At 45.2% G+C, this 12,824-nt stretch overlaps 1 protein-coding gene across 2 annotated transcripts in view; it reads left to right on the top strand.

Annotated features, from left to right (window-relative positions):
* Positions 1–6,909, top strand: part of NR3C1 (nuclear receptor subfamily 3 group C member 1) — a 152,532-nt gene extending 145,623 nt beyond the window's left edge. For both annotated transcript variants that reach the window (XM_019506364.1, XM_019506363.1), the window contains exons 8-9: positions 1,573–1,730; positions 2,500–6,909. In XM_019506364.1, the coding sequence (XP_019361909.1) occupies positions 1,573–1,730; positions 2,500–2,652 (311 nt within the window). In that variant the 3' untranslated portion in view covers positions 2,653–6,909. The remainder of the gene's footprint in view (positions 1–1,572; positions 1,731–2,499) is intronic.
* Positions 6,910–12,824: the final 5,915 nt, after the last annotated feature.

The raw sequence follows: 12,824 nt of genomic DNA, 5'->3' as shown, positions 1-12,824 counted from the left end.
CCTGCCCCCCCCCCTTTGAAGGTTGCACCTCCCCTCCCCCATACCCCTCGCGGGTCATGCCTGCCCCCGTTACCCCACCTACAAGTCCTGCCTTCCCCCTACCTCACCTTCCGGTCACACCTCCTCCCCTACCCCTCACGGGTTGCGCCTACCCCCAGTCTCCTCCAGTCTGCTGGAGTCTCGGCCACCTGGCTTTCCCTCCCCACCCTGATTTACCTGATATTGGGCAGCCATTTTGAATCAATTTAACCTTCCCCTAATACCCCTGAATGTCAGTACTTGGCTTTAGCGTCCAAGATTTGATGCCTTTTCCTTCAGTCTGTCTCTGAGTCCTGTCACTTCTCCACCTGCAGCTCCTTGTCTCGTTCCTATTTCTGTGATCTAATCAGACTGAGTCTGCATGCGGCAGACTTCTGTGCTCAGTCCCCTCGCTCAGCTAGTCCCGTCTCTCCTCTCAGTCTCTCAGCTAGCTTGTTTCCTTGCCTCATCAGTCCCAAGTCTTCATTAAATTTGTCTTTCTCATACCCCTTCTCAGGCTGCTTGTCCAACCTCAGTCTGTTCTAGTTTCTCCTCTCCTCCCCTCCCCTACCTCCTTATCAGATCTTTCTCCTCTACCATGCCCACCAGCTCTCCCTGGCTTCTCTGGTTCCTGGTCCATGTAGTTCCCATTCCCTGCTCCTCATGTAGTCTCAGTCTCCTACTCCAGAAGCTCAGGTTCTTGTGCCAGCCTTCTTGCCCAACTATTTATTGCAAGTCTCGTCTGCCTCTCCACAGGTCCCAGTCTGAGTGTCCTTGTCCAGCTAGTCATAGTTTCTCTCCCCTACTTCAGCTTCCAGTCTCAGTCTTACCTTCCATCTGAGACTTTATCCCTGTCTTCTCCCACCTTCTGTCCAGGTCCAGATCCAGATCCTCCTCCTCTACATTTAATTCAGGCAGCTTCTTCCCCTGCTCTGTCTGGTCCCACCCATGGCAGGAGAGGGAGAGTGGATATTGGGAGCAATAAGAGAGTTACATTTGTTATTTGCTTTCAATTTAGAAATGCAGTAACAAGGGAAGTTCTGCTTAGCTGAAATTTGCCCAGTTCCAAATAAGCCTTTGGGGACCTAAGCTGCAAATCTATCAGGCCTCCATTGCACACGTGAATTGTACATTTTTCTTCAAAGGCTTATAACTCAACCAAGTCTGGGCAGATTTTTACAGAAATGGTGAAATACCCACTCCTGATAAAAAGGCCACCCCCAGCCAGCTGTGCTTCAAGGCATGGGAGTACTCGAGCTTTTAAAAATTCAGATGGCAGCAGGCATTCATCACAAATAGTTTTATAGAAATGAAAAATGTCAGGCAACCTTAATAACTGGTGGGGCTGCCAATCGTGGAGTCTACGCAACATACTTGTCACAATGACCCACATTTTAATATGTAAATATGGTATTTTAGACTGCCAAGCTCTGTTCCCCTTCAGGGTTTTTTGTGTAACTAATACAAAGGGGGCTTTTCTATAACCACGCATAACACAAGAATCAGCCCAGGATTGCTAAATGGGTAAGTTACAGGTAAATTTCAATGTTTCAGTTCCTAAGGAGGGCCTGAAAAGTCAAGCTTTGTTTGAAGAAATTCGTATGACATACATTAAAGAGCTGGGGAAAGCCATAGTGAAGAGAGAAGGGAACTCGAGCCAGAACTGGCAGCGGTTTTATCAGCTGACTAAGCTTTTGGATTCCATGCATGAAGTAAGTTTAAAAACATTCACTTTTACACGTTCTGCATAGAAAAGCTTGTGCAGAGACACTCTGCTGTTGAAACCTGATTGGAGCTGTTGAAGTAAAACGTTTGCATTTGCTGAAGCAGTTATAAAAAGAACCTTTTCAAGGAACCCATCCATTGAAAAGACACGTTTTTGTCTCCTCCTGTAGTGCCCAAGGCTGACAGAAGAGTTAGGGAATGTTGCTGTTTTTCAGCTGGCATCAGACTTTCAGGGTGGTAGAAATTACTTTTAACCTTCTGCTTTGAAGTTCAGTAGATCAAAAGCTGTTTGTTCCCCTTTAAAAGGGAATCATGCAACAACCAGATTTTTAGTTTTCAGAGTCTAATTAGTAGTAGTGGGAGGTGTCAAATGACCTTATGGGTAGAAAGCAAATGTCAGATTTATGGAAAACATACTTTTAATTATGTTAAAAACTTCACATAATACCTACATTCAGGTCATTTTGATGTTAGTATTTTTCATAGCATAAGGCAGAAGAAACCTGTTACAGTTTTACAAACCCTGTAACAGTCTAGTCACAGTAGCATGGAGCGGTTTACCCTTCAGGGGTGCTCAGTGGTGCTGTGGCTAAATTGAGTTTGTGGGAGAGACCCAAGCAGGCTTCAAACGGGTTAGTTCTGGCACCAGTAGCAGTCTTTTCTTGACTGCAGCTTAGGCTGAAGGAATAGTGCTCCAAGTCAATGTTGCTTCACTGTGCTTTAGTGTGAGACTAACTTCTCTTGTATCACTTCTAGGTGGTTGAAAATCTTCTAAACTTTTGCTTCCAAACGTTTTTGGATAAATCCATGAGTATTGAATTCCCGGAGATGTTGGCCGAAATCATCAGCAATCAGATACCAAAATATTCAAATGGAAATATCAAGAAACTCTTATTTCATCAAAAGTGACTGCCTTAACAAAAAAAGGGTTGCCTTAAGAAAAAGTCAAATTATAGCTTTTTTTTGTACAAACTATCAGATTTGTTAATTTTGTCCTTGCAACGGTGTTTCTTTTGTAATTATGCACTACATGTGGTTTACAGAGGGCCAAGATTTAGGCTATAGAAGCAGCAGATTTCTCACATTGAATGCTTAAAAGAGTTGGGGGAGGGAGGGGAAAGGAAATGAACTGCTATTGTCAGGCATTGTATTACTCCTCCAGTGCAACATTCGTGGATGCATCCAAGCCACCGGTGCCAAGTTCAGAGCCTGTGTTTTGAACATTTTGCTAGGACTTTCTGCAGTTGGCGGGATAACATTTTCTAGATTTTTTTTTTTTTCTGTAAAGTGTTTTGGGGTTTCTTTTCCCTGTATTTCCCCCTTCCCTCCCCCTCTCTTCTTTTCCTTTTTTTTTAAATTAAGGTAGCGTTTTGGTTTATGCATGTAACCTGAAGAAAGTTTACAAGTGTATATCAGAAAAGGGAAGTTGTGCCTTTTATAGCTATTACTGTCTGGTTTTAGCAATTTCCTTTAACTTTATATACCGTGAATTGGCTTGCTCATTTTTTCTTACATAATTTTTTTGTAATACTTCAAGATGCCTAATGTACAGCTGTTTTTTTAAGGTGGGGCAGCTCTTAGCTTTCCTAAATGACCTCTAGACATTAATCCTTGAGTATATTCACACAAAAATGGGTTGGCTTTTCTAACCTGATTGCTTTCAACTGTCAAGATGACCATAAAAATTTGGCATTTTTTTAGGGTGGGAGGATGGGGGGGATAAGAACTGTCAAATCTAACCTAGATAGATCTGAATGAAACATACTTTTGGTATTTGCGACGATGTGTTGGATATGCCGATTCATAGAAAATTAGCTGAGGCCTAACTGGATGTAAATGAGCAGGTTATTTTATACAAAAGCAAACCTGATTTTTTGCATATAACGCAACAGCCATAACTATAAGAGTCTGGGCTGCATTGACGCCAAGATCAGTCCTGACTGCCCATCAGGAAACTTTCAGGAAAATATGCATAGCTTAAAAAACAAGTTTACTTCTGTGTGGAGAAACTCACATTTTCTATACACTTAAATTTCTCATTATACAAATCTATATAGAAAAAAAGTATTGACTTGAGAGACAGATTTGCAATTATGCCCTATATTTTTTTTATTGTATTGGTTCTAGAAGTGTTTTCTTCAATTAGATGTTTATCTTCATGCAGGCAGTAAAACTGACCAACCGCACTAACAAATTGTAACTCTCTGGATATGCAGACCCCATACTTGTGCAGTTAGACACCTATTGTCACATGTTCATCTGTCACTGATCGGTTCATCTTCTTTCCTGGAGAGCAGGAAGGTTCTGCTACTGATTTTGTGGTTTAGAGTTGTATGTCAAACTTGTCTTTGTAAGGCTACATCCCTTCATATCAAATACTAGTGTGCCATAAAATTACTATAGGTCTTGTGAATTTCTCCTTGTTGCCATTGATAATTATATTTTAAACAATTTAGAAGCTGTAGTAGCCTTTTCTACGTGCACCTTACAACTTTCTGTAAACAGAAAAATAAAATATTTCCTAAGCCACTCTAAAATTTGATTTTTATTCAAAGTGGCCAGATTATTTGTGTAATAGAAATGAAATAAATCCTCTAAATGATAAACTATGAAACGTCTAATATATTTTTATATTTAGTTATAGTTTCAAATATGTATAATTGGTATATTCACTAATCTGAGAAGGGAAGGGCTACTGCAGCTTTAAAAGCAATTTATGAAATGATTGTAAAATAGCTTGTATAGTGTATAATAAGAATGATTTTTAGATGACAGATTGCTTTATCATGACACATGTAATTATATTTTTTGTAGGGGTCACAGATATGCTGAATGGTAACCCATACAAGTTGTGGTTTGTCTGGAAGTATTAGTCCTGGCAGTAGTGATGTTAGGTATCCAAAGACGTACTTGGTTTAAAAGGAAGAAGCTGATACTTAGTGGGTTTTCCTAGGGCTGGATTTTCTATTCATCAAATCACCGTAGAAAAGCGCGGGTTGGAACATGGGTGTTATACTTCCACCTGCTATTTTTGGTTACCCTTCACATTCCAGTAGTAAATTTGCAAACTTTGTGGATTTACTTGACCTCTGCTGCAAAAAATGTAAAGTAAAAAGGGGTGTTTATGCCCGCATGCATGCACCACCGAATATCTGGGGTTAATTTCATATACAGCCTCACGCATCATAGCAAAAACAGCTTAAAATTGGCAATAATACGCATACAGGTACCAGCAATATGTAAATATAGAGCATAGGTTGTTCACGATACACTAATACATTTCTATAGCGCAACAAAAGTTTGTTTCCAAGTGAAATAGGAAACTAAATTTTCATCCTTTCTTAAACCTCTTTTTGAATATTGTACCTATTAAAAAAGATATTGTATTCAGTACTTTTGGAGTAAAATATCACGTTTAATAAAAAAGTAATTCTGTTCTCTTTCAGTGATCTATAAAGAGTATGTACATTTTGTAACAGTTAAGCTAGACTTCAGCAAGTATTTTGACTGCAGTTTTCAACCCAATTGGATGAAAATATTTATGCTACCTGTTTGGAATACAGTTAGGAAAATCCTAGTGTTTGGTTTTAAAAAGGCTCTTTTAAAAAAAAAAAGAAAACGAGCTCTAAAAATGTTATTTCAGAGAATGTTTTAAAAGTTAAACTGAGAAGCTCCATGCATTAATCTTTCATTTTTATCCCCGATACCTCAATTTGAGCTCTCAAGAAATCTGTGTGTATGTGTGTGTGGACAAAGGTATGTGCTGTTGTTTGCCAACCGAAATGTACATGAACAAAATAGTCTGACCTTGGAAGAATTGAGAACTTAGCAGGAAAGAGGCTTTCACTCTTTTGGTTGCTATGTCTGTATGTTCATTCTTTGGTTATGGGTCTAAGGAAAGAAGAAAACTGGGATGTTGGGAGAGAGATTCATTCTGTTTGTGCTGTTATAACGTTTTTGACTTGCTCCATTTTAAATGTAGAAGCGTAGCAAGCAGCGGGCAGTACATGTTTAATATAGAATTAGTCCTTTCAGCGCTGGGAAAAATCTGCACTTTGGGTAAAGCAGGAAGAATCCTGACTTCTGTCTCTTCAGTGCCTTATCACATAGTGCGGGGGACATGTGGATGTTTCTAGAGATGCACGTGAATGGTCCTGGAGACATACTATATTTTGTTATTGCACATGAAAACTGATAGGAATGGCCTTACATAAGATAAGCCAGGGCTTGAAGAAGATGCAGAGGGGAGGTACCATCACCTTATACAATATAGTTGTCACCCAAAGTACAACACAAATCCACTTGGAATCTATTAAGAGTTTTGCAACTGGTAAGAGAGGGAGCACGTCTGAGGGTAAGTGCCAGCCTGGAAGTAGCCTCTTTAGTCTCTCAAAGGTTTTGAGAACAGGTGAGGAGGAGATGCCTGAGCAAGTCCATAAAATCCTGCTTCCCTTCATCACGCTTCAGTGAAATCACGTGTGTGCATGAGGGCTGCAGAACCAGGCCCTAGGAGAGAAATTGTAAGAGGATCGTATGTATAATATATTACTTGAGCTTCATCATTTGTCCAGTCTGCAGCCAGGCGTTGGCAAGCCAACATAGGAACCAAATTTTCAGGAAGGAATAAAGCCTCCTTAAAAAAAAAAATCTTTAAAAAAATGCATAGAGGCTTCTATTTTCTGATGAAAGGCTGTGTGTATGAAAATATCCCCCACCTCCAAACTAACTTGCTAACAGCATAGATTCAAGTGTGTCATTATTCTATTTTGTATATTAAACAAAAGATATATAATGGGGACAAATCCTATATCATACTGGTGTATGGCATTATTAAAAAAAGCTTTTTTCATTATTTTTTATCACAGTAATTTTAAACAGTGTAAAATTAAAACCAGTGACTCCTGTTTAAAAAATAAAAGTTGTAGTTTTTTATTCATGCCGAATAATTCTGTAGTAACAATTCTGTAGTTTTCACCTACTCAGTGAAATGTTGGACTGTAAAATCTTGTGTGGAACTGTTGAACATTTATTTTTTCATTTAAATTTGCTGTGCTGGTGATACAAAGCCACACATCTGTACAGAAGTTGCAGTAAATGTGAGCCATTTACAGCAATGCCGAATAATGGACAGAAATCACATAATAAAATTCTGCTTTTTTCATTAAATGATTCCTGTTTTGTAAAGTGTGTTGTGTCCCTGACCAGGATGATGGGAGACAGTTGAATCAGTGCCTTTATACTTTGCTGTTCATCATGAATGTGAAAGTTAACATCTTACTGGGCGTGTCTATATGTGTAAATGGTACAGGGTGGATTTACTCTACAGCAGTGGTCACCAACCAGTCGATCTTGATTGTGGAGTGACAGTCGATAGTCGGGCTCCGTGATCAGGAGCAGCAGGACGCACATGGCTGGGCTGAGCCACGCCCCCTGCCACCCAGGCTGGGCTGGATGAGTGGGGTCAGAGCCCAGGCAGCTTGTCTGGGAGGGGAGGTGGGGACAGATCCTGGGGTGCCCTTTACTTACAAAAAATTATCTTCACCATAAAAAGGTTGGAGACCAGTGCTCTAGAGTAAATTACTTTAGTAAACCCACCCCTGGCAGGCATCTACATGTGCAGGTTACAGGAGCAGATTTGCTGCTCTTGGCAGCAATCTGCTTCTGCCCCCTCTGGGCCTGTAGCACCCAGAGGGAGCTGAAGGAGCTGGCTGCATGTGTCTGCAGCCAGTGGCCATCTTTAAAAGGCAGCCCTGCATGCTGCTCCCTGGTCACCTACCTCCCTGGCCCAGAGTAGCTATGGCTGCTCCACCCCCAGGCCCCGGGAGTGACATCCAGCACCCCAGCCTCCTGCTCACCACGCTTCCCATGATGCTGGCCTGCCACCTGGCCCAGGTCAGTCTCAGCCCTAATGCTCACCCCTCACAACCCAGTGCAGCTGCCTGGCCTGGCTCACTGTGCCATCCCAGGCCTCCTGCCCTTGTGCTGCTGCCACCCAGCCCCTGTGCTGTCACCCAAACCCCAGCAGGGATGCTGATGACATGCTTCTGGATGCTGCCACCGCTGCCGTCCATGTACTTCTGGGCCTCCAGCCCTGCTGCCTGTGAGCCCGCTCAGCTAGGCAGGACTGGTGGCTGCATGTTGTCCAGATCACCTGCAACACCAAGCAGTGGCTGGAGGTGTTCCAGATGACCTAGGCCACCTTCCTGGAGCTCCTTGACCAGTTCCACCTGCACCTGGGGTGGCAGGTCACTGCCATATGGCTGCCTCTTCCCACAGACACTTGGCTGGCCACCACCCTGCTCAAGCTGACTGTACCTGCCAGCCTCCACTAGGCGGGCCACCTTTTCAGCATAGAAAGGGCTACCACTGGGGAGGCTGTCCTGAAGGTCTGCAGCACTTTCCAGGACATTCTGGCCCACTGTGCTCTGGATGCATGACCCCGTGGAGGTGGCGGGGTTCTGCACCCTGCACTTCCCCCAATGCATTGGGACCTTGGACAGGACCCACATCCCTGTCACCTGCCCACCTTGCAGTGACTGCCCTACTACAGCTGGTGTGGGTTCCACTCTGTCATGCTCCAGGCTGTTGTAGGCCACTGTGATGCCTTCACCCATGACACCTGCATCTTCTGCAACTCCACCCTGCCAGCCCTGGTAGAGAGCTGGCGCTTTGTTTTGGGGGTGCCAGACCTTCAGCTGGGTGCAGTGATGGTCCAGCCCCTCCTCATCAGGAATCCTGCCTACCCGCTGCTCCCCTGGCTTGTGTGGCCCTACACCAGCCAGCAGGACCCCCCAACCAGGCACACTTCAACTGGTGCCTTGGCTGGACCCACATGCTGGCGGAGTGCACCTTTGGCTGCCTGAAGGGATGCTGGTGCACCCTCACTGCCTGCCTTGAGGTCACCGAGGCCGACATCCCCCAGGTCATTGCCTCAGCTTGTGTGCTGCATGACATCTGTGAAGCCCAGGGCCAGCTCTTACACAAGGCTTGGGCAGAGGACACGTGGCACCAGGAGCACTAGCTGTGGTGACAGTAGTAGGCCTCCCCACTCGACTGAGGCCCCAGCTGAGCCGCCCACCCACCAAGGTACCGGGTGCAAGAGGTGCTGGCTAATCATCTCTTCCTGTGCTCCCCACTAGCTAGCCTGGACAGCCACCCATGGAGCCCCGCCCCCACCATGCACCCCTAGCACCATGCTCACTGCAGGCAGGTCTCAGAAAAGTACTTTATTCCCTTCCACAAACACAGCACCCCTCCCCTCCCATCAGGGCCCACGTGTGGTGGTGGCTCAACTGAAGGCAGCTTTTGCTCCAGGGCTACCTACAGCTGGGGTGAGCAGCGGGGCTGGGCCCAGGTGCAGGGGGGCTGGGGCAGGGACACCTGGCCAGTGGAGGCATCGCTGCATCTCAGCCCAGGCTCATGGGCTGGAGCAGAACCCGTTGGCCAGAGACTGGCTGCAGGTAGTCCAGGGTGCTGCTGTGCTGTGCTGTCCAGGGTAGCTGCCAGCAGCACAGGACAGGCAGCCATGCAGCAATGCAGTGCCAGGGAGCAGCACTGGGCTGTGGGCAGGATGCTGTGGCTGGCCTGGGACCTCCACAGGGACACACAGTGGCCAGAGGCTGGCTGCAGGTGACCCAGCTTCCCCACAGGCTTTTAAGGGCCTGGGGCTGGGGCAGACAAAGAGCCACCCTAGCCCTGGGACTGGAGAAGCTCTCAGCCTTGGGGCCCTGGGGCTAAGCTGTAGGTGGCCTGGTGGTGGGATGCAAACTTGCTCCTGGTCAGCATCTACATGTGTGATACTGCACAGTAACTAATCAGGAGTTAATTTGCTACTTGTTTTTGCAGGTAGCAAATTTACTTGGTTAGTTCAAATTACTGTGCAGTAATTATCTGCATGTGTATTTGCTGTATTGCACAGTAAAGCTTCTCATGTAGGTGCATGCAGAGTCTAAATCCAGTTTCTGTTGTGGTAAGGTAGTGAGCACAAGATTTTCTGATAGTGGAGATCAAATTCACACTTTAATTAGAAAGCGTTAGATGCATTTTTCTAAATCTTACTACATTCACTGTCAAATTCCTGACTCTTAACTTTAATTTTTCTGGCGAGGAGCCAGTACCAACAATCGCCTAGTAACATAGAAATGAACAGATCTTGCAGTCCTTGAAGAAAATCAAAGTAAGGGAAACATCAATTTAAATTGGAGGAAAAACACTATTAATACATTAATAAAAATGATCAGTATTCTATTTTTTCTTAAGAATATGAACCTGTTAATAATGGAGAGAAGAAAATTTTCATCATGAATCTGTGGGAAGCTGAAAGGCTTAATGCCAGGAGGAAAATCAAAATACTAGAAAACATATATTCTCTGTACTTAGATTCAACTGCATCTAAATGGATGTGTACGGAAATGCCTTCAACTAAACATTAGCTGTTTGCAGTGTAAATCATAGATTTGATTTTTTTTTTCATGCATCTTCAGATCGGTTTCGGCACAGTTCCAGCCTACTTTGAATGGCCTGTTTGCACAGCAGTAATAAAAGGAAGCTGCGGCAGCTGAGAGATAAGTCTGCAGCAGTCATATCTTTAAAACAGAGGTGGCCAGAAATGTTTGCGTGTTGTGTGCGGTCTGTTTACTGTTTTAGGCCCAGCCTGTCCCATGGGCGTTAATCTTAGGTGGCAAGTTCAGCATTGGCTGCCTCTGCCTAGGTGTCAGTTGTAGATCAGATCCTCCATTTTGAAATGAGCTATTTGCACATTGTGCTGGCTCTGATCCTTTTTTGACAATAGCTGGAGTAAATGGTTAAAAGAGTTGTAATGGCACTGTTGAGGGGCTACATTTTAGATGGCCTTGACTGCTATTCTGTGCTGCAGAGATATCAAGCTGGACCTGAAGTCCTCCCTGGTTCAAAGTCAAGCCATGAATGCACAAAAGGATCCTAACCGCCCCAGGTCCTGACAGTAGCCCAAAGGATGTTACTGCGTTAGCAAAGAAACCGAGACAGGGAAATGCATTCAGGATTTTCAACTAGCTCGTTGCACTCTTCATGCTACTGGAAAAGCGCAGCAGGTTAGAATCCAATGCAAAGTCTGTATGCGTGTGTGTTGTGCTTTCACCATCAAGTGCCCCTAAAGGGTTAAACAGTAGGCAGGGTATCCCCCCAACTGGAACTGGGGGGGGAGGCTGTGTTTAATGGTTAAGCTGAGATAGACCTGGGAAATAAGGCAGTTGGAGCATGTGTACGAGCGCTCAGACGGAAATCCTTGGCAGGAGAGATGCATCCCAAGAGGCTGCTTAGAGACCCCAAACTAGCGACTACCCTGAGGCCTCTGTTCACACTCGGGAGGCTTAACGTTTGCAAGATCCAGTGGTTGTGACCCAACCTAACAGCCCAGTGAACATCCAGTTCAACAGCGTTTGAGTTTCTGGATTAACCCTGCTGAAAAAGTTTCACTGTTGTTGTTTGATAGTAAAAAAAACAAGCTGGTCTTCATTTCAGACTATGACCTGAGTCACTAGAACAAGGACAGCTGCCATACAACACACCTTCTGGCATGTGAGCGTTACTATTTGAGATTTAAACCTGACATGTATTAAGCATTTTTAAGCCAGTCATAAATAAAACTGTTTTGAGTATTTGAAGTTTTACCCACCATTTTACTCCTTTTTGAGCACAAGGAAAGCAGATTAGTACTGTGAAGAAAGCTAATTGGAATGCAACATAACATGTCGTCTTCCAGCAAAGGAGCGCTTTGAAGTCCAAATTAATACACGAACCATACATAAGTTGCTTATGGCCGTGGCTACTGGGTAAATATACTGTGTGCAGCCAGCAGCATCTTCAAACACCTGGCATTGCTCTGGGCAGGTTTCCGCCTTGCCTGGAAGCAGTGTAGCTATGTCTGCAATGCCCCGTGGGTGGGCTAATTGCCTGGCCATGGCATCATATGCAATTACCTCCACATTAAGTTAGTTTAGTTATACTGGCATATCTTTTCAAGCCAGATGTCTCTACAGCAAAGCCACAAGGTCCGATACGACAACTTAAAAGTGAATTGTAAGCTGACTGGTCACTTCTGCTTAAAAGGACTCTTGAGCGCATGTATATTGGAGGCAGGGCTGTCCCAGGTGGGAGAAGGTGGGGGGGGGCAGTGAATCGAGGTGACCACCCTGGGCCCCACGTTTTGGGTTCATGTCCAGCTGCTCAGCATGTCCCCCTCCCCACTCCACCCCCCCGCTGAATCTGCCGTCGGCTTCCTCACGTCTGGGGGTGCGGCCCCACACAGGCTGATTTGCTCCAGGCCCCATACCCTGCTCAGGGGGCCTCTGATTGCAGGGTTGAATGCTAACCAGTGTGAAATCCTCCCTATGTTGTCAGTCCAAGCCTCTCAGCTAATCCCTTATTTAACAAGCGTCACTTCCTTATACCCCCCAAGGGCACCTACCTTCCACCCAAAACTTGATTGTCCCCTCCTCTGGCTGAAAATGGCTTGCATCAGAAACATGAAACAGGGATGCATAGAAAATGTATGATACAAATATAACTTACGTCTCAGTTAAACGTTTTGGCATTAATATTCTTTGGGTGCATATACACATGAAATTAATTTGATGCAATAAACTCCATGTGTATCTGGGACTACAGCACATTGAGCCAGGGTGGCGCAGCCCTAGCTAGCAGGCCAGCCTGGGTGGGTTGCACCTGCCAGCCCAAAACTGCTCCCCTTTTCTCCCCAGTCCCTCCCTGCCAGCTCAACATACCACAGAGGTGTTGGCTGGGGCACAAGTGTGCTACAGCGTGGGGCTAGCTAGCAGGCAGCCCCAAACTGTTATACCTTCATGCCCCAGCCAACCCCGGTCACTGTCTACGTGAGCAGTGTGGCAGAGCCATTAGAATAGCGCTTGTCTTGGGCAGTGGAGTTAATTAGTTTATTCTAGCCTAATAGCACTGCTAGTGTAGACAGTGACACTTGTTAGGCAACTCTTCAGTAAGCACCATGAGCGACTGGTGCCTCCCGAGTCGGGGGGGGGGGCACCAGATCGCCGATGGAGGGGGGGGTCCCCCAGGCTCAGAACACA

This window comes from Gavialis gangeticus, unplaced genomic scaffold (genome assembly GCF_001723915.1).
Source record: "Gavialis gangeticus isolate Ggan-Ray unplaced genomic scaffold, GavGan_comp1, whole genome shotgun sequence".
NCBI lineage: Eukaryota > Metazoa > Chordata > Crocodylia > Gavialidae > Gavialis > Gavialis gangeticus.
Note: the sequence above shows the minus strand (reverse complement) of the source record. Positions and strands in the feature narration are given on the sequence as shown.